General features: G+C 41.3%; 10 protein-coding genes and 1 long non-coding RNA gene across 17 annotated transcripts; 8 read left to right on the forward strand and 3 right to left on the reverse strand.

Annotated features, from left to right (window-relative positions):
• Window positions 1-5: 5 nt before the first annotated feature.
• Window positions 6-880, reverse strand: LOC124189750. The gene is made up of 3 exons (XR_006872645.1): window positions 815-880; window positions 215-277; window positions 6-156 (listed from the first exon to the last, which is right to left on the reverse strand). It is a non-coding gene; the product is annotated as an uncharacterized LOC124189750 (long non-coding RNA).
• Window positions 881-1,106: 226 nt separating this feature from the next.
• Window positions 1,107-4,405, reverse strand: LOC124190342 (ovoinhibitor-like). Its single transcript, XM_046582965.1, has 9 exons — window positions 4,186-4,405; window positions 4,043-4,121; window positions 3,881-3,961; window positions 3,089-3,811; window positions 2,953-3,025; window positions 2,540-2,892; window positions 1,773-1,799; window positions 1,617-1,698; window positions 1,107-1,543 (listed from the first exon to the last, which is right to left on the reverse strand). Exons 4-9 carry the CDS (start codon window positions 3,089-3,091, stop codon window positions 1,107-1,109), a joined length of 975 nt encoding a protein of 324 aa, XP_046438921.1. The 5' UTR covers window positions 3,092-3,811; window positions 3,881-3,961; window positions 4,043-4,121; window positions 4,186-4,405.
• LOC124190343 (ovomucoid-like) lies at window positions 3,528-4,206 on the reverse strand. Its single transcript, XM_046582966.1, has 4 exons — window positions 4,186-4,206; window positions 4,043-4,121; window positions 3,881-3,961; window positions 3,528-3,811 (listed from the first exon to the last, which is right to left on the reverse strand). Exons 1-4 carry the CDS (start codon window positions 4,204-4,206, stop codon window positions 3,528-3,530), a joined length of 465 nt encoding a protein of 154 aa, XP_046438922.1.
• A 552-nt stretch (window positions 4,406-4,957) lies between the features above and the next one.
• Window positions 4,958-6,444, forward strand: LOC124189745 (glycine, alanine and asparagine-rich protein-like). Its single transcript, XM_046582204.1, has 5 exons — window positions 4,958-5,208; window positions 5,297-5,346; window positions 5,425-5,618; window positions 5,694-5,934; window positions 6,019-6,444. The coding sequence occupies exons 1-5, from the start codon at window positions 5,178-5,180 to the stop codon at window positions 6,265-6,267; spliced, it is 765 nt and encodes a 254-aa protein (XP_046438160.1). The 5' UTR covers window positions 4,958-5,177; the 3' UTR covers window positions 6,268-6,444.
• Window positions 6,445-7,846: 1,402 nt separating this feature from the next.
• LOC124190138 (nuclease SbcCD subunit C-like) lies at window positions 7,847-9,157 on the forward strand. Its single transcript, XM_046582700.1, has 7 exons — window positions 7,847-7,942; window positions 8,004-8,092; window positions 8,162-8,240; window positions 8,314-8,384; window positions 8,468-8,521; window positions 8,601-8,804; window positions 8,893-9,157. Exons 1-7 carry the CDS (start codon window positions 7,909-7,911, stop codon window positions 8,926-8,928), a joined length of 567 nt encoding a protein of 188 aa, XP_046438656.1. The 5' UTR covers window positions 7,847-7,908; the 3' UTR covers window positions 8,929-9,157.
• A 721-nt stretch (window positions 9,158-9,878) lies between these two features.
• On the forward strand, window positions 9,879-11,540 carry LOC124190137 (antifreeze protein Maxi-like). Of its 2 annotated transcripts, XM_046582698.1 has the most exons (10): window positions 9,879-10,068; window positions 10,160-10,212; window positions 10,277-10,355; window positions 10,462-10,532; window positions 10,603-10,656; window positions 10,759-10,855; window positions 10,926-10,997; window positions 11,065-11,093; window positions 11,199-11,231; window positions 11,322-11,540. In XM_046582698.1, exons 1-10 carry the CDS (start codon window positions 10,035-10,037, stop codon window positions 11,415-11,417), a joined length of 618 nt encoding a protein of 205 aa, XP_046438654.1. In that variant the 5' UTR covers window positions 9,879-10,034; the 3' UTR covers window positions 11,418-11,540. The 2 variants fall into 2 exon arrangements, with proteins under 2 accessions (XP_046438654.1, XP_046438655.1); XM_046582699.1 differs by lacking the exon at window positions 11,199-11,231 and having other exon boundaries at window positions 9,883-10,068.
• A 672-nt stretch (window positions 11,541-12,212) lies between these two features.
• On the forward strand, window positions 12,213-12,917 carry LOC124190085 (glycine-rich cell wall structural protein 2-like). The gene is made up of 3 exons (XM_046582636.1): window positions 12,213-12,273; window positions 12,352-12,434; window positions 12,498-12,917. Exons 1-3 carry the CDS (start codon window positions 12,255-12,257, stop codon window positions 12,822-12,824), a joined length of 429 nt encoding a protein of 142 aa, XP_046438592.1. The 5' UTR covers window positions 12,213-12,254; the 3' UTR covers window positions 12,825-12,917.
• A 756-nt stretch (window positions 12,918-13,673) lies between these two features.
• LOC124190086 lies at window positions 13,674-14,434 on the forward strand. Its single transcript, XM_046582637.1, has 3 exons — window positions 13,674-13,778; window positions 13,857-13,921; window positions 13,997-14,434. The coding sequence occupies exons 1-3, from the start codon at window positions 13,742-13,744 to the stop codon at window positions 14,300-14,302; spliced, it is 408 nt and encodes a 135-aa protein (XP_046438593.1). The 5' UTR covers window positions 13,674-13,741; the 3' UTR covers window positions 14,303-14,434.
• Window positions 14,435-14,942: 508 nt separating this feature from the next.
• Window positions 14,943-15,716, forward strand: LOC124191564. Its single transcript, XM_046584857.1, has 3 exons — window positions 14,943-15,047; window positions 15,128-15,192; window positions 15,250-15,716. The coding sequence occupies exons 1-3, from the start codon at window positions 15,017-15,019 to the stop codon at window positions 15,553-15,555; spliced, it is 402 nt and encodes a 133-aa protein (XP_046440813.1). The 5' UTR covers window positions 14,943-15,016; the 3' UTR covers window positions 15,556-15,716.
• A 320-nt stretch (window positions 15,717-16,036) lies between these two features.
• LOC124190628 (glycine, alanine and asparagine-rich protein-like) lies at window positions 16,037-25,085 on the forward strand. 6 transcript variants are annotated; one of them, XM_046583424.1, is made up of 6 exons: window positions 18,986-19,132; window positions 19,236-19,300; window positions 19,361-19,579; window positions 19,665-19,724; window positions 19,798-20,017; window positions 25,044-25,085. In XM_046583424.1, the coding sequence occupies exons 1-6, from the start codon at window positions 19,099-19,101 to the stop codon at window positions 25,073-25,075; spliced, it is 630 nt and encodes a 209-aa protein (XP_046439380.1). In that variant the 5' UTR covers window positions 18,986-19,098; the 3' UTR covers window positions 25,076-25,085. The 6 variants fall into 6 exon arrangements, with proteins under 6 accessions (XP_046439375.1, XP_046439377.1, XP_046439376.1 ...); XM_046583420.1 differs by lacking the exons at window positions 18,986-19,132; window positions 19,236-19,300; window positions 19,361-19,579; window positions 19,665-19,724 and adding exons at window positions 16,743-17,055; window positions 17,152-17,240; window positions 17,303-17,857 and having other exon boundaries at window positions 19,894-20,017; XM_046583419.1 differs by lacking the exons at window positions 18,986-19,132; window positions 19,236-19,300; window positions 19,361-19,579; ... (1 more) ...; window positions 19,798-20,017; window positions 25,044-25,085 and adding exons at window positions 16,037-16,108; window positions 16,177-17,055; window positions 17,152-17,240; window positions 17,303-18,181.
• On the forward strand, window positions 20,830-22,132 carry LOC124190633 (cuticle protein 64-like). Its single transcript, XM_046583430.1, has 5 exons — window positions 20,830-20,988; window positions 21,081-21,142; window positions 21,209-21,421; window positions 21,489-21,551; window positions 21,623-22,132. Exons 1-5 carry the CDS (start codon window positions 20,955-20,957, stop codon window positions 21,863-21,865), a joined length of 615 nt encoding a protein of 204 aa, XP_046439386.1. The 5' UTR covers window positions 20,830-20,954; the 3' UTR covers window positions 21,866-22,132.
• Window positions 25,086-26,097: the final 1,012 nt, after the last annotated feature.

Raw genomic sequence — 26,097 nt, forward strand, 5'->3', positions numbered from 1 at the left:
TGTGAGTTAATATTACGCAAAAATATGCAATTGGCTGGCAAATTTCTAATTAACATTGATTTACCGTCAGCGTCACATTTGCGGACGAGAAACTCAGCGAGCTCGAATTGGCACGGGTTCCTGTAGGTTTTACCATTTTACCCATCACTGTTGATACTAGAAACAAAAAATTGGTTCAGAATTTTCAAGCTCTTTTTTAAATACAAATAAATACCAGGATTTGCCGGTTTGGCGGAAGGTTCCTCTATAGGTCATAGCATTTTCTAGTTCCACTTTGCTTGAAAAAGAGCAAAGTTTAAACATTATTGAAATTGATATCATTCATTAATAAAAACTAAATTGGAAAACAAGTGGTTTTGTTCAGCAAATTATTCCTGTGTTGTTCCTCTAAGAAAATCAGAACATTGAAAGTGACATGTAATGATAAACTATTTCATAACAGTTGAAACTATATAACACTAAAACTGCAGCACGAAACAGTTCAAGAACTGGCCAGGAAATTTGACATGCTACTTTTTAATATCCACGTGATTGTTTTCCACATTTACTCGTGCTTATCCAACAGGAATGGCACTGGAATGATTTTCTGACAAACAACTTATATTGGTTTCACAACTAAGATTATTAAATGATTTTAAAATTAAAAAATGATTTCAATTTAATCTCTAAAAGCAAAGAGTAAGTAGGAAAATTTGTGTAGCTACATCAAGTTGTTTTCACAGATCAACACGATTGCTTTCCAGATTGACTTTAAACATTTAAAGAATACTTAAGCAAAAAGCAATACACTTAATTATTTCAAATTGAATTTTACCTTCAACTGAATTTCGAATGTCATCATTCCGGTAAATGCTCACCTCAACCCTCAACCTTCGTCTCATTTTAAAACAAAACAAAAGCAGACGACACGTTTTTTCTACTATAGCCGTCCTAAAATAATCAAAACTCTGATTTGCGCTTTAAAACTTTTTAATTCCTCTTTAAAAAAGAAATAAAACAGTTAAAATATTGATTGGATAATATCCTGTATTCATGATCTAAACCCAGTCAGTTATTGCAGTGTCCAGATTTCGTTATCGATTTCTTGGGAAAAAAAAAGAGTTTGTCTATGGAAGTCCAAAATGGCATGGGCCTTGATGACAAACACGGACGTCAGGATTAAAACAAGCGTTTGCAACAGCTAATTGACATGCGTTTCGGTAAGTTTTCCCATCGGATCCGCAGACGGGCTTGAAAACATTGTTACAACGAATACGAGGTCGACATACGACGTGGCCGTCATTGCAGTGGCACATGATTGGATTGTGATCGGGGACGCAGTGCTCATGAGGAGGACATTCACCATCGTGGGCCTTTTCGATGCGTGTACCACGGCACTCGTTATGAGCGTCCAGATGGCAAATGTTGAGGTACGTAATGCCATCTGATCCACACACTGGCAAAGGCTCCTGCGAGCAAAATATTTGGCAGGGAACCGCAATCTTCGCATTCTCATCTTCTTCGAGATTCGCAATCTCACCTTCATCGAGACTGGCATCGGTTTCTAAGAAATAATTGTTATAAAATTGAGTCAGCCTACCAATAAGAAATCAGGGGAAATGATTGAAACACGTTACCTCCGTAGACGCCCAGTTGGCCACAGAAAAGGCTCACCATCATCACCAAAGCGCCAAGGGACACGATAGAAGTTTGGCATTTCTATACAAAAAAGGGAGAAATTTTAAAAGATGCGAATGAAAATAATGTGAAATACTGAAATACCAATGACTTACAACTGAGACGAATTTGAACATTTTCGGCTACCTGCATACCTTGCAGAAGGCTAGCAAAATGTGTGAGACTTGTAAGTCACTCGGAGCCTTTTATAGTTTGGTAAATCGGCATCAAATTATCTTAAAATCTCAAGTCTATAACAGTGTAACATCGACGAGTAAATTCAAAAACTAATTCGGTAATAACAAGTGGTGAATCAATCTTCTGATTTCGGAATCAAGGGAAACTCCTTGAAGTACTTCAATATATTACCGTTAAAAGCTTCAATTGGAGTCACTGCGAATTGATTATGAAAAAATGTAATTAGCAGGCGAATTTCTGATTTACATCAATGCAAGGTCTTTCTTCTTTAAAGTAAAGCCATTGAGATCTGGATTGAACAATAAATAGAGCGTCTATTATTCGGGTAATAGCAACCTTAATTTCGTACTGGCAAACTAATCCCAAAGTTACACCACCACAATATTTGCAATTCAAATCAAGAGCAGGTAATTTTGGGTATTACACCAGTTGTTGAGTGCAACGTAATAGGAATATAACTCTAAGTTAATAATACAGGAGCCTGGATGCGTGAATTTAACCTTACATTTTTTTACTTTATATCAATCCCGAAAATGTTTTCTCATTGTTTCAACAGGTCCACATTTTCCCGTTCAACTAAATTGTATTAAGTTTTTTTTTCATAGCGAAATCAGAGCGTTCAAAATATTATCAAGAGATTTTATCGCCAGTAGAAAATCAACCATCAGAGACCAAGTGAATATCAATGTCTGCATTCGCCGTCGTAACACTTGCGAACGGGATTCTCGACGCAAGAGTTGGCGACAGCCAGTTGGCACGGGTTCCTGTAGGTTTTCCCATCGTTTCCACATAGAGGGTTGTACTCGTTTGAACAACGAATGGCGCAAGGACAACCACACACCACTGGGGTTTCATCATCAGCCGTGCAAGTCGGAGTAGTAGCGTCCGTTGTGCAGCGTCCGTTGTAAGCTTTGCTTATCGCCGTTCCATCACACTGGTTTTTGGCATTCAACGAGCACGGGTTCGAATAAGTTTGGCCGTCCGTTCCACAAATGGGGTTGTACTCGAACGTGCAAAAGACATTACAACTTGGTGCTCCTAAGAAACAATAATGTATTCTGGTTAGGATCTGCTATGTGAAATGATTGTGCATATTACCATAAACGCCAGCTGGTTCGTTAATAAACAAGTTCAGTGTCAAGACGACGAGAAACACGGCCGAAATGTGTGACTATAAATCAAAAGAAAAGAAATTAGATATTCAATCATTTAAAACAAGTCATGAAAATCTTACCATTTTTAGCTTAACAACTTTTGGCGGTAGCTTGAAAGTGTCGACTGGTTTGGGAGGAGAAGAGCGCTAGTCTGTCAATAGCTAAAGGGGATGTGTGAGACGAGACACTTTCCAGTCGAGTTTCATCATTATGCGCTCGTCATCCCTCTGCTGGGATTGATAAGGCTCATAGCGACACCGATGAGGAAACAGGTTTTTTTTTTAAATGGGCGTTGTCAGTCACTTTGATTGCGCAACGAAGGACACAGGATGGGGAAAGAACAACAAGACCAACTGTCCCATCTCCATTATTTTATGCATTCAAATCTAATAAAAGCTACAGCAAAAGTGAAATGCCTTTAACTGAAAATTTTATGAGGATACAATTGACATGTTGTGATATCCAGCATCGCTTGGTAAGGTCGAATTAATAGAACCATAAATAAAAAAGGGATTTTTGTCATTGCTGGCAGTGGGAGGAAGGTGCTTCTCCGACCGAAGTGCCATCACACTTGTTTTTAGCCATCAGTTCGCACGTGTTGCGGTAGACGTTTCCGTCTGTTCCACAAATTATCACTTGAAGACCAATACAGTCCTTCAGGGCTTCCTTGATGCAAGTTTCACGATCGGGGTAGCCTGCATTCGCTTTGCATTCACCGTCGTACGCCTTACGGATTCTGTTGGGAGAAGTGTCATCGCAATTGTTTTCTACGAACAAGGTGCACTTGTTTTCATACGTCTTGCCTAAATATAATAACAACGTTATTATAGTAAAAATGATGAAAGTAATTGGTGATGCAGAAGAAGTCAAACCGTCAGTGCCGCAGAGGGGTTCATAAATTTCCTGGCAGCCAACCTCGCAAGGAAAACGTCCAGCACCTGCTGCGAAGCTTTCTGTTGAATTAAGATAAAAGATTTAAGACCCGTTTCCACACTTATGTTGCATTCTGAAAAGTAACTGTGATGTAGCCTTACTTGCTTCAACACCTGGATTGATGTCAATCAGAATGCACAATGCAAATGCGACGAGGAGCATGTCAGATCCAAGATTTTTCTGATGCGCAAAATAAAAGAAAAGTTTAACATCAATTAACCAGAACTGATTATGAAAGGCTTACCGTTAAAGCGATTGGACTCATTTTCGGATTGACTGGGAAATTGAAGAATGATCGTCTACCGAAGAGATAAACAATGTGAGGTAAAGCGGGTCATTCGAATGGGTTTTTATACTTTAGTTTCCCTGTTAGTTGACGTGTTTGTCGTCGTCGTTTTAACGTTGCTGTGCTAATGCAGCTCATCAAACACGTTTAGATGGATTTCCCCACCTTGTGATGTGATTTCTACCTGTTTTTCCCAGGTTTTCCTGTTTTGCAATAATAAAATGTTATAGAATAATCAATTCCTATTAGTTGTCCGGCTTTGTTGCCTCTAGCGATACTCGGCAATAGTCACTAATGATGTCGAAGAAATAAAAAAACTTTCCATTTTTCATTAACTGGGAATTTCCAATCTCGTTATTACCTTACTAGGATTGTACTTCGCCTTTCTTGAAGCTGATTTGGCTGCATTAGTGTGAAGCGATCGCGAAAGTGAAATCCGTTTTATATTCCTCCTGTTGTCGGATAGCGTCTTTTGTTCGGCAGTTCCAAGTAGCCGTGAAGAAGTTGATTCTCTTTCAAGTCCAGACACTGATTGTACTTTTTTTTTTTCTTCTTCCCTGAATACACAAGATGGCTGCCGGTCTGTATAGTCGCACCATCATCCTAGCGGGTTTATAACCTGAAAATGAAATGGTTCATGACTGGGACGGCATAACGATCATTGCTCTACTTTACTTGTTATCGTCAGAAATGGCCAATCCAATCGCCTTTTTGACAGGTTTCATTTCGAATGAGACAATTCAAACAAGCCCAACGCTTTGTACCCAATCAGGGAAAGTGATAAACGAAAATCAACCATTCAATTGGAAAAGGGTTTCCGGTGTTGGAGAATTGGCCACTTGGGGGCAGAACCCGCAAACGTATAAAACGACTAGGCATTTCGATCAAAATTAGCAATTTGTTAACAGCTTCAATCAGTTAAACATTAAAAATCCTATTTCCAATATACAATGGCACGCTCCGTTCTACTCCTGTGCATTGGTATGACGAATAAATTGAATTACATTTACAGTTTACAAATCAAATCATCGCCAGATTTTAAATTTTCGACTTATTCTGATCGTTTCAGGTGTCGCCATGGTCTGTGCCTTCCCCGTCGATGACGTGGAATTGCATCGCGTAAGTTGGATCCAGGATCGAAATAAGAAAAATCTCAAAAAATTAATAATTACCTCAAATTTGCTTATTTGATTCTAGGAGAAAAGAGGAGCGGCTGTTGCACCTGGAGGCGGCTCCGGATACGGTGGTGCGTCCGGAGGTAGTTACGGATTCGGTTCCGGAGCCGGAGCTTACGGCGGAACTGGCGGAGGATACGGCGGGATCGACACCGGAGCAGCTAGCGCCGCAGCCGCCGCTGAATTAGCCAACGCTGCAGGCGTTGCCGGAAGCTCGTATGAAATCCTTTGTGACTAATTTGATTACGAAAAAGGATTCGCTTCAATAGGAATTTTTTCAAAATTGTCCAGGGCTACCAGCGCCATTGCGTCGGTGGTGCGCAGCGATTACAACAAACAATTGGCCACCACTGCCCAATTCGTGGCCCAGTACACGGCCCCCGTGACTTCCAATGAGCTGCACAATTCCTTCAACGCCGTGACCAGCCAACAGGCGGCCGGTGAAATCGCTGCAGCTTTGGCCGCTGCCAGCCCAGCCATTTGGGCCGCTTCCAACAGTGCTGCCCAAACCAACTTTGCCTCCGCTTTCCAGGTATATTCCTGATTCATCATTTGACAATTAGATTATAGGATTTTGTCATTTAAAAATGTAACTCACGTCCATTGATCCGTCCAGGTGGCTCAGTCTGGTTCGTTGGCCGCCGCCGCCCACAACGCCTTCGCCCAGCAGTCCGTCCAGTTGGCCGGCTCGGCTCAGGCCGCTCAAGCTCAAAGTGCCGCTCACGCTGCGGCTTACGCTTCGGCTGCCAAGACTTCAAGCGTCGCCATCGACGCCGCCGCCCTCCAGGCAGTCAACGGCATCACCTCCCTTGGCAACAGCGCCGCTTCCAATTTTGGAAATGGATACGGTCACTACGGAAAATAAATTGATTAGTTTTTCTTCTTTTTTTTCACTCCTTCTCCCGTTTGATTAGTAACTTGTTGAGAAACGGAATTCTCAGATTATCTTTCCTCTTCTTTATTATGTGGACCGTCGTTGATCGACATCATTTGCACTTTCCGTCACTGTTCACCTAATACAGCAGCTACTTTTTGGCCAATATTTTTTGCTGGTTAACTCAAAATTCTTAAATACTTTTCCAACTGCTGACTGAGCCCTTTTAACCAAACACAAGAATCTGATTGATTGACATGCTCGGTGTTTGCTTATGAAAAAAATGAAATAAAACAATCGTCCTGAATTAGACTGCCCGTTTTGGAATTGGTTTCTATATGAGCTGTTTCTTGAGTATGCTCTTGAGTAGGACTCTCGACAAAATGATGGATGGCAAATTCAATTAGATTTTTAAAGAGAAATAAGCTGGATAACAATCCATTAAACAATCAAAATTTTGGCAGATTCAGTTAAACTTCACTTGTTACCATAACAGTCCTAACAAAATCATCCATAAAAAATTTCGACTCTACTAAAACAAGGCAATACAAAGTCATAGAAAATTTTTTGGGTTAATTTGTACCACATTTCATGCAGAGAAAGATGCCTGGCAGTGCGTATTATTTCTAATTTGTTTGATTGAAATCATCATCAATAACAAGTTTCACGCGAATACAGACTGTAAGAAATTTAAAAAATATTAAACCACAAAAACGTTTCTATAACTATCACAAGAGCTTCGCTTTGTTTCTATAAATAAAGTCAACTGGAGGTGTAGAGTTGCACGTCATGTTTGAATTAAATTGAAATTCAGAGTCGTCACGCGAATTTGATTTGGACGGCCAACACAATTAGCATCATGCTCTGTAATTCTAAACGAGACCACCGAGCGTTAATAAACACACCGTCACTTCCGTATAATGGATATCGTGTCAGAATTCCAACTCATTTCCTTTCTCCTGTCTACGATTCGTCATGGACTCTTGACACGTATTCATACCTTCAACAAAGGCGATTATGACAATTCACCGGCTGTATGAATACAGTGCGCTATGTAGACTAAACTTGTAAACAAATCGAATTTTTCTTGCAAGAATGTGCTATTGAAACATTGGTCATTTGGGTGAGTGGCAAAACATCAACCGCCAAGAAAGTCAGATATTTTGTTTGTGTTATTGTGCTCGTATCGCGAGAAAGTTTTGTCGGGGCCTATTAGGTGGATTGGAATATTTGTTGGAGCGTCCCTGTTTTGTCACATCGCCAGTTTGCTGGCCACACTTTGATGAGCAACCGAGAAAGTCAATCAAGCAAGCGCATCAGCCCCACAATACCCATCGAGTCGAATGGAAATGGGGAAAGGACGACGATCGTTTTCCCTTTCTTGTGTTTCATCTTCTTTTCTCTCCTTTCACCGCATCCCCTGAGCCCCTTCTTCTTCATTTTCACCTCATTTTCACCTCATTCATTGACTTGAGGCTTTGTGCAAAGTTGGAGAATCGATTGGGAAATCGAACGGACCGACTCTGTTGCTGGATGACAAATTGTTTTGAGCTCAAAATATAAAATCACGGCGTCGTTCACAAGAGTCACATCATACTCGTCTTGAACATCCAACCAACTCGACATCTCATCATGAAGCTGCTGGCAGTCCTCGTTCTCTGCATCGGTAATTTTATAGTTTCCACACGCAATTGATTCTAAACTTAAACTTTTCGTCTTCTCTGCAGTCGGTGTGTTCGCCTCGTCCAACAGCACCATCTCAGCGGAAAAGGCCTCCACAACCACAAGCTTGGACGAAAGCGACGAATACATCCGCGTAAGTGACACTTGAAACGGGAAAACATTCTGATCGGATTATAAGTGTTATCTTGGAACAATTTTTCAGGTGAAACGAGGTTGGCTCAAAGGTAGTTATGGTGGAACTTCGACTGCGCCAGTAGTTACGTATTACGGGCCTCCTCCTGGTAATTAATAACAAAATTCACCATGAAAACGAATTATTTATATTAAATCTTCCATCCCTTTTCTGACAAACAGGTGCAGCTCAAGCTGCGGCCGCTGCACAGGCAGCGCAGGCGGCCCAATACGCCGCTCATGCAGCCCAACAGGTATATTGAAATTCAATTAGAAAAAATTCAAACATTAGGACAACTCTAAATTTAATAATTTCGATTTAATAATTTCCCATAAGGCTGTTCAAGCAGCGGCGGCTGCTGCCCAAGCAGCACAAGCTGCTGCCAGCCAGGTAAGTTTCGCTTCCTTCATAAAATGGCCAACTTGTTTCGTTTAAATTTTACCCATTATTATTACTTGCTTCAATGCAGGCAGCCGGTGCAGCTCAAGCCGCTCAAGCGGCCCAGGCCGCAACAGCGGCTGACATCGCCCAGGCAGCTCAGATTGCTCAGGCAGCCCAAAGTGCTGCTGGTCAAGCCGCCCAGGCGGCTCAAGCGGTCCAGGCAGCTCAGGCAGCGACAGCCGCACAAGCCGCACAGGCGGCAGCTGCAGCCCAGGCAGCTCAAGCCGCCCAGGTATAAAAATATTTTAAAAAAGGTCTTGAAATTAGGTATGCGTGAATGACAAAAATAGAAATCAAAATCAATAACCCCTATATTCAAGGCGGCGAGCGGTTACAACAGCTACGGAAAATACTAGAAAACTAAAAATAAGAAAACAAAAAACAAATATGAATTGCACCCTGGAATCTGCGCACCTGTATACAACTGAAATGGATGTTATGGAATCAACCCACCCCCTCCATGATGATGTGACATCATTTGCGTCATTGCTCACAAACTTTTTAGCCCTAAGAATGTTCACACATATTTCGTGTCTGTCCAATCAAATGAACTCTTCCAATACAAAATAACAAAAAAAAATATGATTTCACATGCGCATCATTTCTTCCACAAGGCTCGCCATAAGGGCCAATAACAGCAATCGAAAATAATAGATGAAATACATCAATCCAACACATGATCTCTTTTGAAAAAGGTCCCTAATGAACATGATGAAATCGACGACAAATTTTTATTGGCCGATTTTTACAAGTCTTGAAGGATGCTCATCAGTTTTCGCTATAAAATAAAAGGAAATACGGACAACCAAATTTAAAAAAATTGCAGTCACTCAAAATTATTAATCTTTTTGATGTTGTCATTTAACGGTCAATGGCGATGAGTTTTGTGTTTGCGAAAATTACTCATCGTTGAAAATTACGGAAAATTAAGAGAACAGAGGTGAGCGAGAGCCAATCAATGGGCTGAAATCTTTTGTTGGTTTTCTAGTGGCAGAGGTTTATTATCAGGGGATCAAACTTTCTCCTTGATAACAACAATTGAAAAAGCGATTGAAATGACTGGTCATGGGAAAAGAGGGGAAGATGACACCCGCTTCCGAAATGAAGTCTTCCGCAAACACGGCGATATTGTCAACCGTCGATTATATACGTGGGTGGGACAGAAGGGAGAAAGTTTTCCTTTTCAATAAGAAATGAGTAAGGAAATTTTGTTTTTCATTTTCTTTTCTCTCAAATTGGAAACCGGGAAGAATAAAATAAAAGGATGCTACAAACAGCGTAAATTGGACTTTGCTCAAGGCTGTCACTTCACTAACAGTGTCAACAAGGAAGTAAGGAAAAGAGATTGAACGTCCCCTTCTCTATAAAACTCTCATCCGTTGGCATTGCTGTGAACAGATCTCTTTCCATCGCCAAACGTTTCAGCAGCTCAACAAGTCATCTTACACACACAATCTACAAAATGGCCAATAAGTTTTCTTTCGTAGTGGTATTGGGTAAGTTTTGACGAAAATAGGAAAAATGGTCATAATTTAGCCGATCACAAATGAACTTATGACCAAAATATTTTTGATTCTTTTGGCATAGCGGCCCTATGTGTGCTGCAATGTTTCGGTGTGATTTCCGCCAGTGAAATTCGAGTGAGTCAATTATTTGGCTGAGGACAAAATGACTCTGATCAATTCTATATTGTTATTCTTTCAGGTGAAAAGAGGTGGATTGACAACGGGAACTACCAGCGGATATACCGCTCAACCCCACGTTCATTATGCCCCGGCTCCAGGTATTGAAAAGATTCAACCAGTTTCTAATATGATGAAAAATTCAAACATAAATTTTACATATGGATAAACAAGTTACTGACAAATTTTCTCTCAAAATGCGAAAAGGTGCCGCAGCAGCAGCAGCGGCCGCCGCTGCTGCCCAACAGGCCGCTCAAGCAGTCCAAGCGGTTCAAGCTGTAATAAACGCTTAGAGAATTCATGAAATCAATTCACTTTTACAATCAGCAACCATATCCATCATTTCAGGTCACAAGTGGAGTTGCAGAGGCGGCACAAGCAGCTTCAGCTGCAACATACCAAGTAATTTGATTATTCCTGTTTACACACAACCCTCACACCTCTTACATTTTGGCAAAGCTCGATAGTCGTTTCGCATAATTCATTTTTAAACTCTTTTGATAGGCAAAAGCAGCCGCACAAGCTGCCCAATCTAATCAAGTCAAAGTACAGGCCATTCTACAAGATGTCGCAGCCGCTGCCCAGGCAGCCCAGTATGCAGGTAACAAATAATAAGCAATTAAAAATAAGCAATGTCTCACAACAAACTCGTCTCATTCCGATCAATGTAGCTAAAGCTGCGATTCAAGGTGCAAATGCCGTTCAAGCCGTTCAAGCAGTAGCCGCCGCCAACGCAGCCTCCGGTAATCAACAAGTCTATTTAAAAATGTCATGGTCAAACTAATAACATTTTTCGTCATTGAATGTTAGCTGTCTCCGCCGCCAATGCTGTCCAACAGGTAAACCCAACCCTCACACGATAATTTACTCATGTTCACAAATCAAATTTCTTATTTCACTGCACATTATTGGCACATATGACTTGAATGGCACCTTTTGTTTAGTCAACTTATGTTAAATCGATCGGGGTCACGAAGGTATTTTCTATTTCAAAATAACCACAACAAAATAAAACAATAGATGGATGCCTAATACTTGTTTATAACAATTTTTCGTTATTTCATTAGGCAGCACAGGCTTCACAGGCCGCTAAAGCGGCTCAAGCGGTGCAGGCTGCCAAATTGGCCCAAGCTCTCTCGCAGTCAAAAGGACATCATTATTAAAAAAATCAAGTTCCGGAAGAAAATAAAATTTACTTTTACACATTCGCATTCATTGTATATTCCTTCTTTATAATCAGTGTTCACTTTTCTGCAGCATCCAATAAACACTTACGTTTTTTCTAATTGAAAAGTCAAAAATCATTTCGAATTATTCCATAGTTACGGAAAGAATTTGTGATGACGCCACACGCTTGAAAATCTTTGTCAATGTGTCAAGATGGCACAGAAACAAAATTTCGGTACAATACTGATAATTTAGTTAATTTTTTTTTAAGAAATTATTTTCATCAGCGTTTCGCATTGGCATTGAATGAACTTCTATTTTTTAAAAAATTATTCTAAGGAATCCAACCTGAAACCCTCTGGTCGTGATTAAAGGCTTTCACGTGGTGTACGTAATTAAACAGGCATGGGACCTAATTTAAAGGCATCCACCAAAGTTAAAAGCATCCATAAAATAGTCTAATAATGAAATCAACATGATGGTGGTTTGTAAAGATTAAGGCTATCGGGCGACAATCAATGGCCAACGACATTAAGCGTCAAGGATTGCTAGGCCGTTCAAACAAAGAGAAGAATAGCCTATCTTCTATCTATAAGTCTTATGGCACGTTGTCCTAGATAGAACTAGGCTTTTAGAAAAATCAATGAAAAGGATGCCTCTAGTAGAACAATCGAGATAAAGAGAAAATATCGTATCCGTCACGACTTGAACACAAAAGAGTTTTACGTCACAGTGGAAATGACATTCGGAGCATTTCTCCTGTCTTGACTTACAAAGTATAAAAACCAAGCGTTAGCAATTGTTGGGTCTACAGAATTGTTAGAATCTTCATCATGTCTCGTTCAGTAATGAGTAAGAGCCTGAAAAAGAAATTTGAATTATACGTCAAATAATAACGCAATAATATTCAAATTTCTTGTCTGTTGACAGTTTGTCTCCTAGTATCTGCAGTTGCCGTTTTCAGCCAGCAAGTCAATTCGCAGCAGAGACCCGACTTGGACTTGCACCAAAGAGTAAAACATAAAACATCTTATAAATATGCCTAATAGAGTTGACCCACAAATTGTGCATTTCAGATCAAACGAGGCGACTTCTATGGACCGAATGGACTGGGAGCTGGAAATGGGGGATTGGGCGGTTATGGTGGCACTTACGGTGGGTTGGGTTTGACCGGAAGTTCGTTCAATCCAGTCCTGTTCCAAGGTGCTGCCGTGGCGGGAGGTTTCGCTAAAGAGGCCTACAATGCCAATCTGGCTTCTTTGGCGTCTGCCGATGGACTTTTAAGCGGAGGATCGTTCGGAGTCGGATATTACGCCGGAGCCGTCGCCAACGCGGCCGCTGCCGGTGCGGCGGCTGGCAACAAGCACAAGGGAGGCTCATCTTTGTCCTACGGTCGTCGTTGAGTCCGGAATGAAATTTTACTTTCGACTGCATGCACAACTTTATTACCTATTCTAATATGATACGTTTGATACGAATAAACTGTTTACAAGTTACTACTTCCTATGATTTCAATCAGCAAACGAGAAATAAATTCCTTCTTGGGAATGAAATTTATGTCATGGCTAAAATCTACACAGTCAAAAGGGCAAACTTATGGCGGCTCTAGAAAATCCACCTGATTTGTAGTGAATAAAAGTTGGGAAATGATTCATCGAACAAGGGAATTCGAATTAATCCACTACTCTCACATAAACGTCACCTAATCAGTGGGAAATTTGTCTCTCCAATTCCGACATTATCCGTTCTCAAAAGATAAAAACTTTGACAAAAGTCTACTATTAGACGAGCGATTAAAGTTTATCTTGAAAGCGCAGAATAATGAACTCGCAAAATGAATTTTGCTTTTCTGATAGACCAAGAAAATTGGTATCATGTAATAGACGTAGTCTAGTACGCCATTTTAAAACTAATTGGTGTCCCCATATTTAGACAATAACTTGTCATTTAGAATTTGATCTGTTGCTTCTTCGTTGATTGGATTAGGCGATTTCTCTGACTGTAAAGAGGAAAAGTGACAGTTTTGTGATGAAACAATAAGACGTCTGGTGTTGAGTGACGGAACAATGGTATCTTCCAATACCATTGTAGCGTCCGCAATAGTGATCCATTTAGTTCCTCCAATAACGGAACTTTCAGTTCAAGAGAAAATAAGAAAGGACAGGAAGTGCTACAATGACGTCACAAACTCACGATCTCGGGATGAATTAAAGAAAAGGGAAAACAAGAATCTCTAGAACTGCCCTAGTGCTCCTATAAGTAGACGTTTAACTCTTCACATTTTTAACATTCTCCATCCGCCAGACAACACATCAGCACCATGAAACGCGCTACTGTTTTAACTGCCTTTTTTCTAGGTATTAATGAAAGCTAATCTATGTCGTACACAAATGAAAGATTTATAATCATTTTCCTACCTTTTTTATCACAAACAGCCATCGCGGTCGGAACAGCAATGAGCATCCCGGTCGACGACGAGTCCGGACGTGTCCTTCACCGTGTAAGTTGACAGTCGGCAAAAAAATGTTGAGTTTCCACAACGACGGAAGATGTAATCCGGGCAATCTTCTTGTAGGTTCGTCGTGGACGCGGTTACCACGGTACCTTGAATGGTGTCACCGGTGTGGTGGATGGTTCCACCGTTCACGCGGTCAGTACTGGAGCAAACAGCTTCGTCAACGGATTCCAATCCAGCCAAAACTTCTTGTCCTCCGCCGGACGTGGAAACTACGTCGGACAGCAGGGTGGTCTTCAGGCTGCTGCTTGGGCCGGAGGTGGTGCCACAGCTGCCGGTTTTGGTTACAACTCGGCCGCCAGTAGCGGGGCTGGTTATCCATCCAATGTCGCTGGTTACCAAGGATTCCCTAGCTATGGTCGTTAAAAAGGATAAAATAGGATATTGAATTAACATTTTGTTGCAACTCTTCCTTCTGTGGTTGATTGGATATTAAACAGTTATGCAGGCATACAAATTTTACTTGAAATACACATACGTTATGCTCTAAATTAAAAACGTGTCGTAATATTAACTAAGGATGAAATTGATAGATATTGTTCATGATTAAGATGTAGCATAAAAATCTGATTGCGAAAAAATCGATAGAATGAAAGGTCAGATAGGAAAATAGACAGATTCAAAATTTCAATTATTGCCAACGTTTTGTTGATAATGTTTTTAGTAAAAATTATGACCACCATTTGGTTGCAAAGGCAACAGCATAGGTTTGAGGCGAAAAAAAAACGAGATGAAAGGCACCTGCTATTATGTAAAAATTGTTACTACGAGAAGATTCGAAAGTTTTTCAAGCTACCCCACTTTGAATTAATAAATGAATGGAATGATAGTGGTGTTTCCTATCTCAAACAGAACCAATTTTGCCCAAATTAAACTGTAACTTTTCTCTCGTCTGAGGCGTTAATATCGTTCTGCACCAAGTGACGTGAATGTTTTGTCATTTATAAATAGTGGGGGGTTATGCTGGCAGCCATGGCAAATAGGAAATGAAAGTGAAACCTATGAGGCCTTTGCTCCTATAAATAAACGTTTTCAGCAGGTGCATACCATTCCTCATCCGACTAACAACACTTCAGCAACATGAAACGTGCTACAACTGTCTTGGTTCTAGGTAATTAAAAATAAAAGAAATTTTAAATATAAAATCTAACCAGATTCACTTTTTTTCCTATCGACTCACAACATCAACAGCGATGATGATCGGAGCTGCATTGAGCTTCTATGACGAAGAGCAGCCCCAACCTGTCCTTCACCGCGTAAATTGACTAAAACTCAACAATGTCTGACTAGAGCTAAAATAATTTACCTTTCAGGTTCGTCGTGGTCGTGGTTATCACGGTTCTTTAAGTGGAGTTAATACTGTGGTCGACGGTATCGCCCTTCACGCGGTCAGTACTGGAGCCAACAATTTCGTCAACGGATACAGGGCTAGCCAAAACTTTTTGGCCTCTGCTGCTCGTGGTAATTATGTTGCCCAGCAAGGTGGTCTTCAGGCTGCTGCATGGGCGGCCAATGGTGCAGCCCAAGCTGGATTCCATTACAACTCAGTTGCCAGCAGTGGGGCTGGTTATCCATCCAACGTAGCTGGCTACAAAGGATTCCCCAGCTATGGTCGCTAAAAAAAATACTTGATTTAGGCAAAATTTCTATTGTAACTCTGCATCTCCTTTACCTTTTAACGAATTCCACATGCAAGAGCTGCGAATGGGCTGTAACTGGTCTCATTCTTAGCATGTTTAACTGGAAGGATAAAACACAAATACACTTTATGACTTAACGATTTAATGAATTATGATTAAAGAATAGATTAGTACTACTTACACATGTCAATTTCTTTGTCAAGTCAAAAGAACGGTAATCAGTAAGAAAATAAATGTTCACACATGGTCAACACTACCATGATGTATCAAGAGAGTCGGGGGAGATGTTCATTCGTGTCACACACACGGGAGAGAGAGAAAAGAAAATTGCAATTCATTCTTTTGTCCGCTAGTTTCGCTAGTGGTTTTTTGGCGCGGGTTTTTTCATCCCGGTAGGGGAATGGTGGCACATCGCGCCAAAATAAAATAAACTGCGTGGAGCAACAACAATGGCTGCCAATAAATCGACTTTGACTTGTCTTGTGATGCGTTGCTGAGTTCAAATTTGCATAAAATTCGACCAACAAAAAAGGTATTTAGTATCAAAACGATAAAGTTTTTATTTCCTGGTAATAAGGGTATCCATTTTCCGCATTGTAGGGAATTTTCTCGTGGAATTCATACCCTTCCTTTCCATTTGATGTAAAAACAAAACATTTGGACTTGTCCGAATTTTGAAAACGTAGATTTCTCGTCTTCCGATAAAGTTGTAACTTAATTAATTATGTGGGAACTTTCGTTTTTCGTATTGATTAATATAGCTCGTCGTGACTAGAAATTTGGATAATCTATGAAACAAAAGACCCGACTCCTTTTTTAAACAGATAACCTAAATAGGTTTCACGGTTTGTAATATCCCAGTGGAATCCATTTCCTCCAAGACAAAAGATACCAAAGAAAAAATTGACGGAAGACAAATTTCAGCAATTATGGGTGCCTTTTTCTGTCCTCCATTGAATTTCAATTCGCTTAGAGAAAGCTCAACAGTTATTGAACCAATTATTAGAATTCCAACAAAAGCTCGCAGAAAAGGAAAGTGAAATTAGAATCATTGCCCCGATGAGTTCAATAAAACTGGGAAATCAAACACTCGACAAAAACCATCAAAGAGCATAAACTAATTGGGCTGTTCATTATTTGTTTTGTGTCGTTTATGCAAATGATGCACGGGTAGTACGGGTACAGGTGCAACACGAATTTTCGCACGATAACCAGTACCTTTCAATGCCAGTTACGGTACGTTATCCGAGTGCTGCCGATTCCATCAAAGACCATTCAAAGAATAAGTGAAACGCCGAAAGGAGGTGGTCGAATGATCACCCAGTTGGCAACTGTTGGACAATAAGAACAAGGATAGATATTTAAGGCAAGGAATATTCCGAAAAAATTATCAGTGTTCGACAATCACTCGGCAAAGTCAAACCTTCCAATCTCAATTCAACAAAATGAAACTCACTCTTCGTTATCTCATTGTCTTGGGTGAATTTGGCAAAACATTTTACCATTACAGAGTTATAATTCAATCTTTTTTCAATCGTAAACTTATATCTTTCTGTTTTTTAATTGTGTCTGTAGGTTTCGTTGCTGCTCTTCAAGCTGCCGTAATCAGCGAAGCTGAAACTGCTGCCAATGTCGAGGAAAACAAAAGCGACGAACAGGCCCGTGTAAGTTGAATTCAATCAGTAAATAACACGAAGGATTAATCAAACATCATGTCAATTATCAGGAGAAACGTGGATTCGCTAGCGGCGGAGGTGGTGGATACGGTGGTGGAAGTGGAGGATATGGTGGAGGAGCCGGAGGAGGAGCTGGTGGATACGGGGTCGGTTATGGTGGAGCTGCAGCCATTGCCCAGGAAGCAGCAAACGCCGCAAAAGCTGCCCAGAATGCCCAAGCCGGAGCTGCCTCTCAGGCCGCCCAGCAAGCGCAAGCGACTCTCGCTGCCCAGGCCGTCCAGGCTGCCCAACAAGCCCAGGCCGTAGTTGCAGCTAAGCAAGCCCAGGCTGCCCAGATTTCACAGGCCGCTCAAGCCGCACAAGCCGCTGCATTCGCCGAATCTGCCCAGGCTGCCCAGGCTGCTCAGGCCGTTCAGGCTGCCGAAGCCACCAAAGTCCAGGCTTTGCAACAAGCTCAAGCTCTGGCCGGTGCCGCCAAGGCTGCCCAGTCTCACGCTGCCCAGGCTGTCGCTTCCCTTCAGGCCGCCCAGGCACAACAGGCGTCTCAGGCACAGATGGCCTATCAAGCCCAAGCCAACGCCCAGGCATTGGCTTACAAGCAACAGGCTTCACTGGCTGATCTTGCCGCTGCCCAGCAAGCGGCCAACAAGGCCTATTCCGCCGCCCAGGCCGCTCAAGCTACAGCTGTCGGTGGTGGCGGTTCTTACGGTGGATTCGGCGGTGGATATGGTGGTGGCCACGGAGGCTGCCCGGCTTGTTAAAATGATTGACTGAAAAACAACCTGAAAGAATCCATCCTTTTCTCATGAGATCGAAATGCGAAAAATGTTAATGGTGTTTTTGCGAGGATTGTAGATCAATCCGTATTTCCCACACTAATGTACTCGTGACACAAAAATAAAGAGACCCTATCGGTTTATGGTAAATTAGATGAATTTGTCTTGTTCTATTTCAATTCAACCATAAATACCAGCAAGTATCATTCGGTCATCCTTCGAAAATATGTTATTATTTGCACCTGCTTTCCACGAAATTTCTCTATTCATCTCAAATGATTCAGCTAGTTAGTGATTTATTGAAAACAATATTATTTGAAAGAGTACACGTAAAATTGTTATGCAAATTTCTCTCGATCCACAGAACACGACGTTACGAGATGAATTTGAATTATTTAAAAAAGAGGTTCATTCTTTTTAAAATAAATACTAAATGAGCGATATGAGCATGCTAAAATATCTCACTCATAAATAATATTCTTAGTCATACATCCGCAAACATAATTGGTTTGTCCTTTGTATCTTTGCGCAACAACACCACTACACGAATGCATTCTGAATAGAATAGGCTACATATGCTTATGCCAATGAACGACTGAACGTACTGTAAAGCGTCTCTCATTGAGAATAACAACGTTTTTGTGGCCCAAGATTGAATAATGAATTCAATGTACGACACAGTTAACTTTTGTCAGCAATTTGAAGTCAATTTCTCATTTCCGAGTGCTTTGTTCAATCCTTTATGATGAGTGACTGCATGACCGTACAGTGTGAACTCGAACAACAATTACCCAACATTTCTTGGCTCATGTTCTTTAAATGGGTTATTGTAATATTGTACTATGTATGGACTGTAATGGTGTAATAAGACGGTTAGAATAGGAATGGTCTAGGAGAAAGTCATAGTCTGACAGGAAAGGGAAAGTCCTTTAAAAACCAAAGTGGATGCTGGCAGTGATCTGAAGCAAGTCAGTGCAACTTTGTGACTTGAACTCGTCGGTTTGCTCTTATCGTCAACCCCTTAATATACCATTTAGAAATACCTGCACGGCATTTTTCGAAAAAAAATTATGTTTGCCATTCGTATTTTAATTTTCGCTTTAGGTACGTCTTATCAGGCCCTTCTTATTACATTAATTGTAGCTGTCAAATTCTATCAGTGAATAAGAAATTTGAATTAGCAGTTGATGTGTTGATTGACTTGCAGGTATCTTTAATGCTGCTTCTGGATTGCTGGAAGCAGATGGAGAACCCAATACCCAGTTGTTGAGAGTATGACGCGTTGGCTTCTTTTAAATATTATTTGTACCTAAAAGTGTGGTCGTACATCAGGAAAAGCGAGGAATCGCTTCCGGATACGGGGGATCCAGTTATGGCGATCACGGTCACGCTGGTGGATACGGAGTCGGTTATGGTGGAGCGGCTGCTATCGCTCAGGAAGCCGCAAACGCCGCAAAAGCTGCCCAGAATGCCCAGGCTGGTGCTGCATATCAGGCCGCTCACCAAGCGCAAGCGACTCTCGCGGCTCAGGCCGTCCAGGCTGCCCAACAGGTATTATTACCTACTTAAGTATTTGACTTTAATTCACGCACTTTTTCTAATGTCGCATGTTCACCTTCATCAACGCGTCTTTAAGGCCCAAGCAGTGGTAGCTGCCCAGCAGCATCAAGCGGCTTATGCCGTCCAGGCCTCACAGGTATTATGTCTTTAATAAAGTTAATAATTAATATTGATTAAGCTAACGAATCCAACAATCGTTGGTTTGATAGGCTGCCCAAGCAGCTGCATACTCCGCCTCACATTACGGTGGCTATGGATCGACTAGCGCTGTCCACCACGCCCAGCACTTGGCCCACCAATCGCAGGCTGCATTGGCCGATCTCGCCGCTGCCCAGCAAGCGGCCAACAAGGCCTATTCCGCCGCCCAGGCCGCTCAAGCCACAGCTATTGGTGGTGGCGGTTCTTATGGTGGATTCGGCGGTGGATATGGTGGTGGCCATGGAGGATATCATTAATAACGTGATACAATAATTTTGTACTGACTTCCTGTCCGAATGATTGTAGAACAATCATATCACCGCTATTTCACACATATATCTGAAGCCTTAAAATATACTTAATAAATAATACGAAGAAATCTCAGACTTTTGTATTTCAATTATTATTCGTTCGATAGCCTGCTTAATGGCATCATAAGCGATTGCAGACATTACCCGAATCGAATGAGATTAAGAAGCCCTATATAAAGTTTTTATAGCCTATATAGACAGGAGGAGAATTTGAGCATTGTGTTATCAGGTCCTCGTAGAATATCTCTTATGATATTCTAAACAATCGATTCACTCTTTTTAAACCCATTTTATCGTAACCGCAGCACTATTCGTATTTAAAAAATTTAAGAGTATCATCAAATGGAATATGAGTAGATCAAAAACCGAATTAACCCTGTGAGTTTAAAGCAGTAATATAAGATTGGATAAGGACAAGATTTGATTTGCACTATATAAGCTGTCGTTTTCACTCGCCATCATTTCGAGTCAAAACTTTCTGACTTGTTGGTTGTATTCTGACGATTGTTGGAGCTCAGAGTCTTCACTGGGACAATTGGCAGATCGCTTAGTACGACTCGATCAACAACAACAAGGAAATTTCTTTTTCTATACTCAGAATCTGTTATTATTATTGCCATTTGTATGGACTGTATACGCACCTATAGAATGGGATTCTTCTGGACGAGAAAGTGAATGTGGAAAAAAGGAGAGTGAAAGTCCTTTAAAACCCCGGTGGATTTGCTGATGGCCAGTCAGTGCAATCTGAAGTAACTCTTCGATTCCATCGACTTTGCTCAACGGCTGCTAAACCCCCATCATCAGTTCAAAGAGTAATTACATCATAGTAATACCTGGACCACTGATTTCAACGTAAAATGATTTCCATCCGGACGCTAGTTTTCGCTTTAGGTAATTATACAGGGCTACTAATACGAATCAGAAAATATGTTTAGCTATATACTTTGAAATGCATTATTGATTATCTGTGTGAATTTATACAGGCGTTTTTAATTTTGCCTCTGTTCTGGGCACAAATGAAGAAGAACCTACTGAATCCTTGAGAGTAAATTACTTTTGGTGCTGTTCCTTTGTCGCTAATTGCTCAACGATTTGACACTTTTTCTACCAGGACAAGAGAGGAATTGCTTCCGGTTATGGAGGGTCGTACGGAGGATATGGGGGTTACACCGGATCCAGTTACGGTGGTTACGGCGGTGGATATGGATCGTACGGAGCCACAGCAGGTGCGGCCGCTGCGGCCGCTGCTGCAGCCCAAGCAGCCCAAGCCGTACAAGCCGCTCAAGCCGCTCAAGCCGCACAAGCAGTCGCTGCTGTCCAGCAGGTTATATTTTCAAATGAACCAATTGTTTTAATTTAACGTCTTAAAAATTGAATTGTCGACACGATAGGCTCAAACAGCAGTCGCCGTTGCCCAACAGCAACAAGTGATTTCTGCGGTTCAAGCTGCCCAGGTAAAATTTTATCCCTTGTATTTTAAGCCTAATTATTTCATTGTTGGCTTTATATTAATAATCCTAAATAGGTTGCCCAAGCGGCTTCGTTCTCTTCTTCCCATTACGGAAGGTATAACGGCGGGTCGACTTACTCTGGCGGATATCCTTCGTCGTCTTACGGGTACAATTCGGGTTCCCAATTGTACGCTTTGCAAAACAGTTTGGCTGCAACTCAACTGGCGGCCACTAAGGCCTTTTCGGCCGCTCAAGCCGCTCAAGCAGCAGCTACGGCCGGCGGTTACACCAGCGGTGGAAACCGATATCACGGATAACTTTAAGTTTATACAACAATAGTTTCATTCAAATGTTTTCCCTTTATTTAACCTTCCCGCATAAAGGCATGTCCACTTACTATTGACGACGAAGTTCTTTGTAGCACAATTCCCTGTTTCACCCATTATATTCGTTGCTTTAAAATACATTTTAGTTATAAATTAAATGCGCTTACTTATTATGCTGGACTTTTGTTCCAAGACATGTATCATTCACTTTTTCTAGCTGATTAGCTGAAACCCCATGCATTAGCTGGATGAAATCAATATCATAGTGACCTTAGAGTTACAAAACTTTGGTTGCGTAAACAAACCATGTATAGCTATAAATGATTAGAATTAGTTCTTGAACTTTAGCAGATATCCTACGGTATAAAAGAAAACATTACTATGAAAAGGTCCATTTATTGAGGTGATGTTGGCGTCTTTATATCTACACTATTCACACTCTAATATTTACATGAGGGTTGATATATCGAAAACCAGTTCTTTAATTTTTCCAAGCGAGATTCTCCCTAAAGATTGATCGTGGCCATGATGATTCCCGGATATTTTTCCTGTGAAATTCGTCCAATTATTTTCAGTCTTTCATTTAAATCTTGAACTGGAATTACGTTATTGTTATTGGTGTTTGACATCAGGACGAGTTGTTCATTCGGCGTTGTTTCCTTCAGCATTTCGTTTTGATCGTAAATGAGAGTGATGAGGGCGAGGCAGGCCACTAAATTCACCAACAAGAACGTCACCGTCAGCCATCGGAGGAAAGCGCTTCTTCGGCTGTAAATAATCAATCCAAATGATAAATGAATGTTAAATGTTATTAGATTCGAGAAGGGGGGGGGATTTTTACTTGTGTCTCAGTTCTCCTTGATGACGGTAACCGTTGAGTGACATCAACATTTTGAACTAATATATTAAGATGAAATCACAAAACAATAAAACGACGCACAAATTGTTTTGAGTAATCAAAACTCGAGTGATTCTGTTGACGGAAAAGAATTAAGAAATTGGAACTGCTGCTGCGCACTATAAGACAAAACTGCGATCTTATCCACATGTGTCCACTGCTGGGCAACTACTAGAGTCACTTCGCCCTTCAACTGGACTAAATAACTGGTTCTGCATTACTTACCGCAACCGACACACCCAACAACAAACGACCTTCGCTTCGGCATTTGTGCTGCTGATCGTGTGTGCATGTAGTATAAGAATGTGCTGCTATATACCGCCCTAAATCTCGGCGTTATTATTGCTGACTTACTATCCCTTTTCAAGGGCGATGACGTTCACTCGGCAATTCTCACGGTCACTCTTGTTTATTCCAAGAATATGGACAGCACACCCTCATCGGCCATGTAAGTCAAATGCGATTCCCATCAAAATTGTCAACGCATTATCTTTGCCTGTCATATCCATCTTGTCTTATACGACTTATTCTAAACAACCGCGCTGGGACACCGGGATTTGCAATGCATACTGGAAGATTATTCATCCGATTAATAATGAAATGGGCAACCGCATTTATAAGTACAGTATAATGTCTAATTCCGTCGGTGACATAATTTTGCAACCAGTTTTGCCAATTGTAACAGGGATAATGGGGATAATGAAAACGAAAAGAATCGATCGAAAGTTTGATTTCTAAATGCAGTCAACTGGAACGTACACCAAACACCATGGCTTTTCCCTATACATTTCCAGGGATCTTCCTTCTTTTTCAAATATTTTAGGGTTGAACTAAGCTGATTGAAATGTCTAGACTAGTATGAATGGAATTACAGTGGGAGAACACATTAATTCCACGTTATTCCAGTGTTTTCAATTATTTTTTGCTATAAGAAACTTTCGCCTTCCTATAGGAAAAAGAAAACAGACAATTCGATGGCTGCCAATCGAGAATGACGACTTTATCCAACAAGCGGCTGAGAGCTAAATAGACGACATTGTTGCGCAGCCAAAATGCATGAAAAGATCAGTGAAAACGACTGGAATAAGAAAAAGCAGAAACATTTATACAATGAGTGAAATATAGTGGAAGGTGGCAACTGTCATCTTGTCCTTTAATACCAGCTTTTACCGGGGAAAACGACGAGCCATTGTGCGGAAGCGGAGCCGTCAAGCAATATTTAACGGCGGCGATAGGTCCAGGAAATCATCAGTGTTCACCAACGATCAACAAGACAAAGTCATTTGCTCTCCGCATCATTCGTCTCTCCGTAATTTTAAGAAAATGAAAGTTGCACTTCGTTATTTGATCATCTTTGGTAAATATGACGATTTTTTAGCTACTGTTGATGAACGCTTATTTAATTTAAAATATGAGACTTAGGATAATTTTGTTATTTTAAGGTTTCGTAGCTGCTCTTCAAGCTGCCGTCATCAGCGAAGCTGAAACTGCTGCCAATGTTGAGGAAAATAAAAGCGACGAACAGGCCCGTGTAAGTTGAATTCAATCAATAAATAACTCGTATGGAATTGGTTAAAAATCATGTCAATTATCAGGAGAAACGTGGATTCGCTAGTGGAGGAGGTGGATATGGGGGTGGAAGTGGAGGATATGGAGGAGGAGCCGGAGGAGGAGCTGGTGGATATGGGGTCGGTTATGGTGGAGCTGCTGCTATCGCTCAGGAAGCCGCAAATGCCGCAAAAGCTGCCCAGAATGCCCAAGCCGGAGCTGCCTCTCAGGCCGCCCAGCAAGCGCAAGCGACTCTCGCTGCTCAGGCCGTCCAGGCTGCCCAACAAGCCCAGGCCGTAGTTGCAGCTAAGCAAGCCCAGGCTGCCCAGATTTCACAGGCCGCTCAAGCCGCACAAGCCGCCGCTTTCGCCGAATCTGCCCAGGCTGCCCAGGCTGCTCAGGCCGTTCAGGCTGCCGAAGCCACCAAAGTCCAGGCTTTGCAACAAGCCCAAGCTATTGCCGCTGCCGCCAAGGCTGCCCAGTCTCACGCTGCCCAGGCTGTTGCTGCCGTTCAAGCCGCCCAGGCACAACAGGCGTCTCAGGCACAGATGGCATATCAAGCTCAAGCCAACGCCCAGGCATTGGCTTACAAGCAACAGGCTTCACTGGCCGATCTCGCCGCTGCCCAGCAAGCGGCCAACAAGGCGTATTCCGCCGCCCAGGCCGCTCAAGCTACAGCTGTCGGTGGTGGCGGATCTTACGGAGGGTTCGGCGGTGGATATGGTGGCTCGTCTGGAGGCTGCCCGGCTTGTTAATGATTGACTGGAACTGACTTACAAGATCCATTTTACATTTTTAGCCTTTTTAAAATTGATTCCAACAACCCTGTTAATTGACAATGTTGCATTTTTCATTTAAATTCCATCTATGCAAAGATTGTAGATCAATCTACAATTATTTTTTTTTGTTCATGGTAAACTTGTGTGATAATCAACAAATACATTACTAAAAAGTTAATAATTTTATATTGATTCAGATTTGCGATCCTTTATTTCCCTGAATAATAGGCAATAGTCCTTGATCGCAAGTCGACTTCCTCCTGTAATTCTGATGTTAATCTCGATAATGTGTCGATATCTGTAGAATCGCTAATCGCTAATTAGAATGTTAGTGTCGTCTGCTTTATTCGTTTACAACTTTACAAGTTCGAAGAAACCAAAAAGAGACAAAAGTTTTAGATTTTACAAAGATAACGGAAAGATCATTATTTTGGAAACGTGGCTGCAAGAGAAATGTAAATTACAAAAATGTGCTGGTCGTGTCAAATCTGGTCGCGTGGTTTATAACTTCGCTTAATACACATCACTCAATGCTGTCTGTCAGGTAAACAAAACTAAGAATATAAATTGAATTAAATGATTTTAGGAGATTTTAGAAAAGTTTAACATCTTCCAAATGTGTGAAATGTTAGTTTGTGAATTCCATACATCATGTAAGCCCCCTGTCAATGCATGGCAGTTTGTTAATTTGCACGATGTTTCAACCTTTTCCTTTGTGCAGATTTCAGGCCACATAACAACATCCACAACTCAGGCCACATGGCCCGAGCCAGCCATCATAACAACACAATATACAAGTTTTCATTGTGTTGGTTTTGACCCGTCATCAGCAACAATCTCAGCATCATCACTCGGGTAATAACTTTCATTACTTTTTTCAACCTGTGACCTGCTAGATATTTTAATAATGCATGTCTTGCATCACTGCAGTCATACATGGAAACCTTTGATTCCCTGGATTATTAACAGTACAGGTTTACCCACTGTCTCATTAATAG

This window comes from Daphnia pulex, chromosome 3 (assembly GCF_021134715.1).
Source record: "Daphnia pulex isolate KAP4 chromosome 3, ASM2113471v1".
Lineage (NCBI taxonomy): Eukaryota > Metazoa > Arthropoda > Branchiopoda > Diplostraca > Daphniidae > Daphnia > Daphnia pulex.

Bases quoted from the DNA above. Each gene is read 5' to 3' on its own strand.
- LOC124190343 (XM_046582966.1), bottom strand. From the start codon at position 4,206: ATGAGTCCAATCGCTTTAACG. The intron at 4,122-4,185 runs GTAAGCCTTTCA...TTTGCGCATCAG, and splicing joins TGAGTCCAATCGCTTTAACG to AAAAATCTTGGATCTGACAT. The intron at 3,962-4,042 runs GTAAGGCTACAT...TTAATTCAACAG, and splicing joins CAATCCAGGTGTTGAAGCAA to AAAGCTTCGCAGCAGGTGCT.
- LOC124190086 (XM_046582637.1), top strand. From the start codon at position 13,742: ATGAAACGCGCTACTGTTTTAACTGCCTTTTTTCTAG. The intron at 13,779-13,856 runs GTATTAATGAAA...TATCACAAACAG, and splicing joins TTTAACTGCCTTTTTTCTAG to CCATCGCGGTCGGAACAGCA. The intron at 13,922-13,996 runs GTAAGTTGACAG...ATCTTCTTGTAG, and splicing joins CCGGACGTGTCCTTCACCGT to GTTCGTCGTGGACGCGGTTA.
- LOC124190633 (XM_046583430.1), top strand. From the start codon at position 20,955: ATGATTTCCATCCGGACGCTAGTTTTCGCTTTAG. The intron at 20,989-21,080 runs GTAATTATACAG...GAATTTATACAG, and splicing joins GACGCTAGTTTTCGCTTTAG to GCGTTTTTAATTTTGCCTCT. The intron at 21,422-21,488 runs GTTATATTTTCA...TCGACACGATAG, and splicing joins CAGTCGCTGCTGTCCAGCAG to GCTCAAACAGCAGTCGCCGT.
- LOC124191564 (XM_046584857.1), top strand. From the start codon at position 15,017: ATGAAACGTGCTACAACTGTCTTGGTTCTAG. The intron at 15,048-15,127 runs GTAATTAAAAAT...CAACATCAACAG, and splicing joins TACAACTGTCTTGGTTCTAG to CGATGATGATCGGAGCTGCA. The intron at 15,193-15,249 runs GTAAATTGACTA...TTTACCTTTCAG, and splicing joins CCCAACCTGTCCTTCACCGC to GTTCGTCGTGGTCGTGGTTA.
- LOC124190138 (XM_046582700.1), top strand. From the start codon at position 7,909: ATGAAGCTGCTGGCAGTCCTCGTTCTCTGCATCG. The intron at 8,385-8,467 runs GTATATTGAAAT...ATTTCCCATAAG, and splicing joins CCGCTCATGCAGCCCAACAG to GCTGTTCAAGCAGCGGCGGC. The intron at 8,805-8,892 runs GTATAAAAATAT...CCTATATTCAAG, and splicing joins AGGCAGCTCAAGCCGCCCAG to GCGGCGAGCGGTTACAACAG.
- LOC124190137 (XM_046582698.1), top strand. From the start codon at position 10,035: ATGGCCAATAAGTTTTCTTTCGTAGTGGTATTGG. The intron at 10,657-10,758 runs GTAATTTGATTA...CTCTTTTGATAG, and splicing joins CTTCAGCTGCAACATACCAA to GCAAAAGCAGCCGCACAAGC. The intron at 10,856-10,925 runs GTAACAAATAAT...CGATCAATGTAG, and splicing joins CCAGGCAGCCCAGTATGCAG to CTAAAGCTGCGATTCAAGGT.
- LOC124189745 (XM_046582204.1), top strand. From the start codon at position 5,178: ATGGCACGCTCCGTTCTACTCCTGTGCATTG. The intron at 5,347-5,424 runs GTAAGTTGGATC...ATTTGATTCTAG, and splicing joins ATGACGTGGAATTGCATCGC to GAGAAAAGAGGAGCGGCTGT. The intron at 5,935-6,018 runs GTATATTCCTGA...TGATCCGTCCAG, and splicing joins ACTTTGCCTCCGCTTTCCAG to GTGGCTCAGTCTGGTTCGTT.
- LOC124190085 (XM_046582636.1), top strand. The intron at 12,435-12,497 runs GTAAAACATAAA...TGTGCATTTCAG, and splicing joins ACTTGGACTTGCACCAAAGA to ATCAAACGAGGCGACTTCTA.
- LOC124190628 (XM_046583419.1), top strand. From the start codon at position 17,022: ATGAAACTCACTCTTCGTTATCTCATTGTCTTGG. The intron at 17,056-17,151 runs GTGAATTTGGCA...TTGTGTCTGTAG, and splicing joins TCGTTATCTCATTGTCTTGG to GTTTCGTTGCTGCTCTTCAA. The intron at 17,241-17,302 runs GTAAGTTGAATT...GTCAATTATCAG, and splicing joins AAAGCGACGAACAGGCCCGT to GAGAAACGTGGATTCGCTAG.
- LOC124190342 (XM_046582965.1), bottom strand. The intron at 2,893-2,952 runs GTAATATGCACA...ATTGTTTCTTAG, and splicing joins CGAACCAGCTGGCGTTTATG to GAGCACCAAGTTGTAATGTC. The intron at 1,800-2,539 runs TGATATTCACTT...GTATGCAGGTAG, and splicing joins ACGACGGCGAATGCAGACAT to CCGAAAATGTTCAAATTCGT.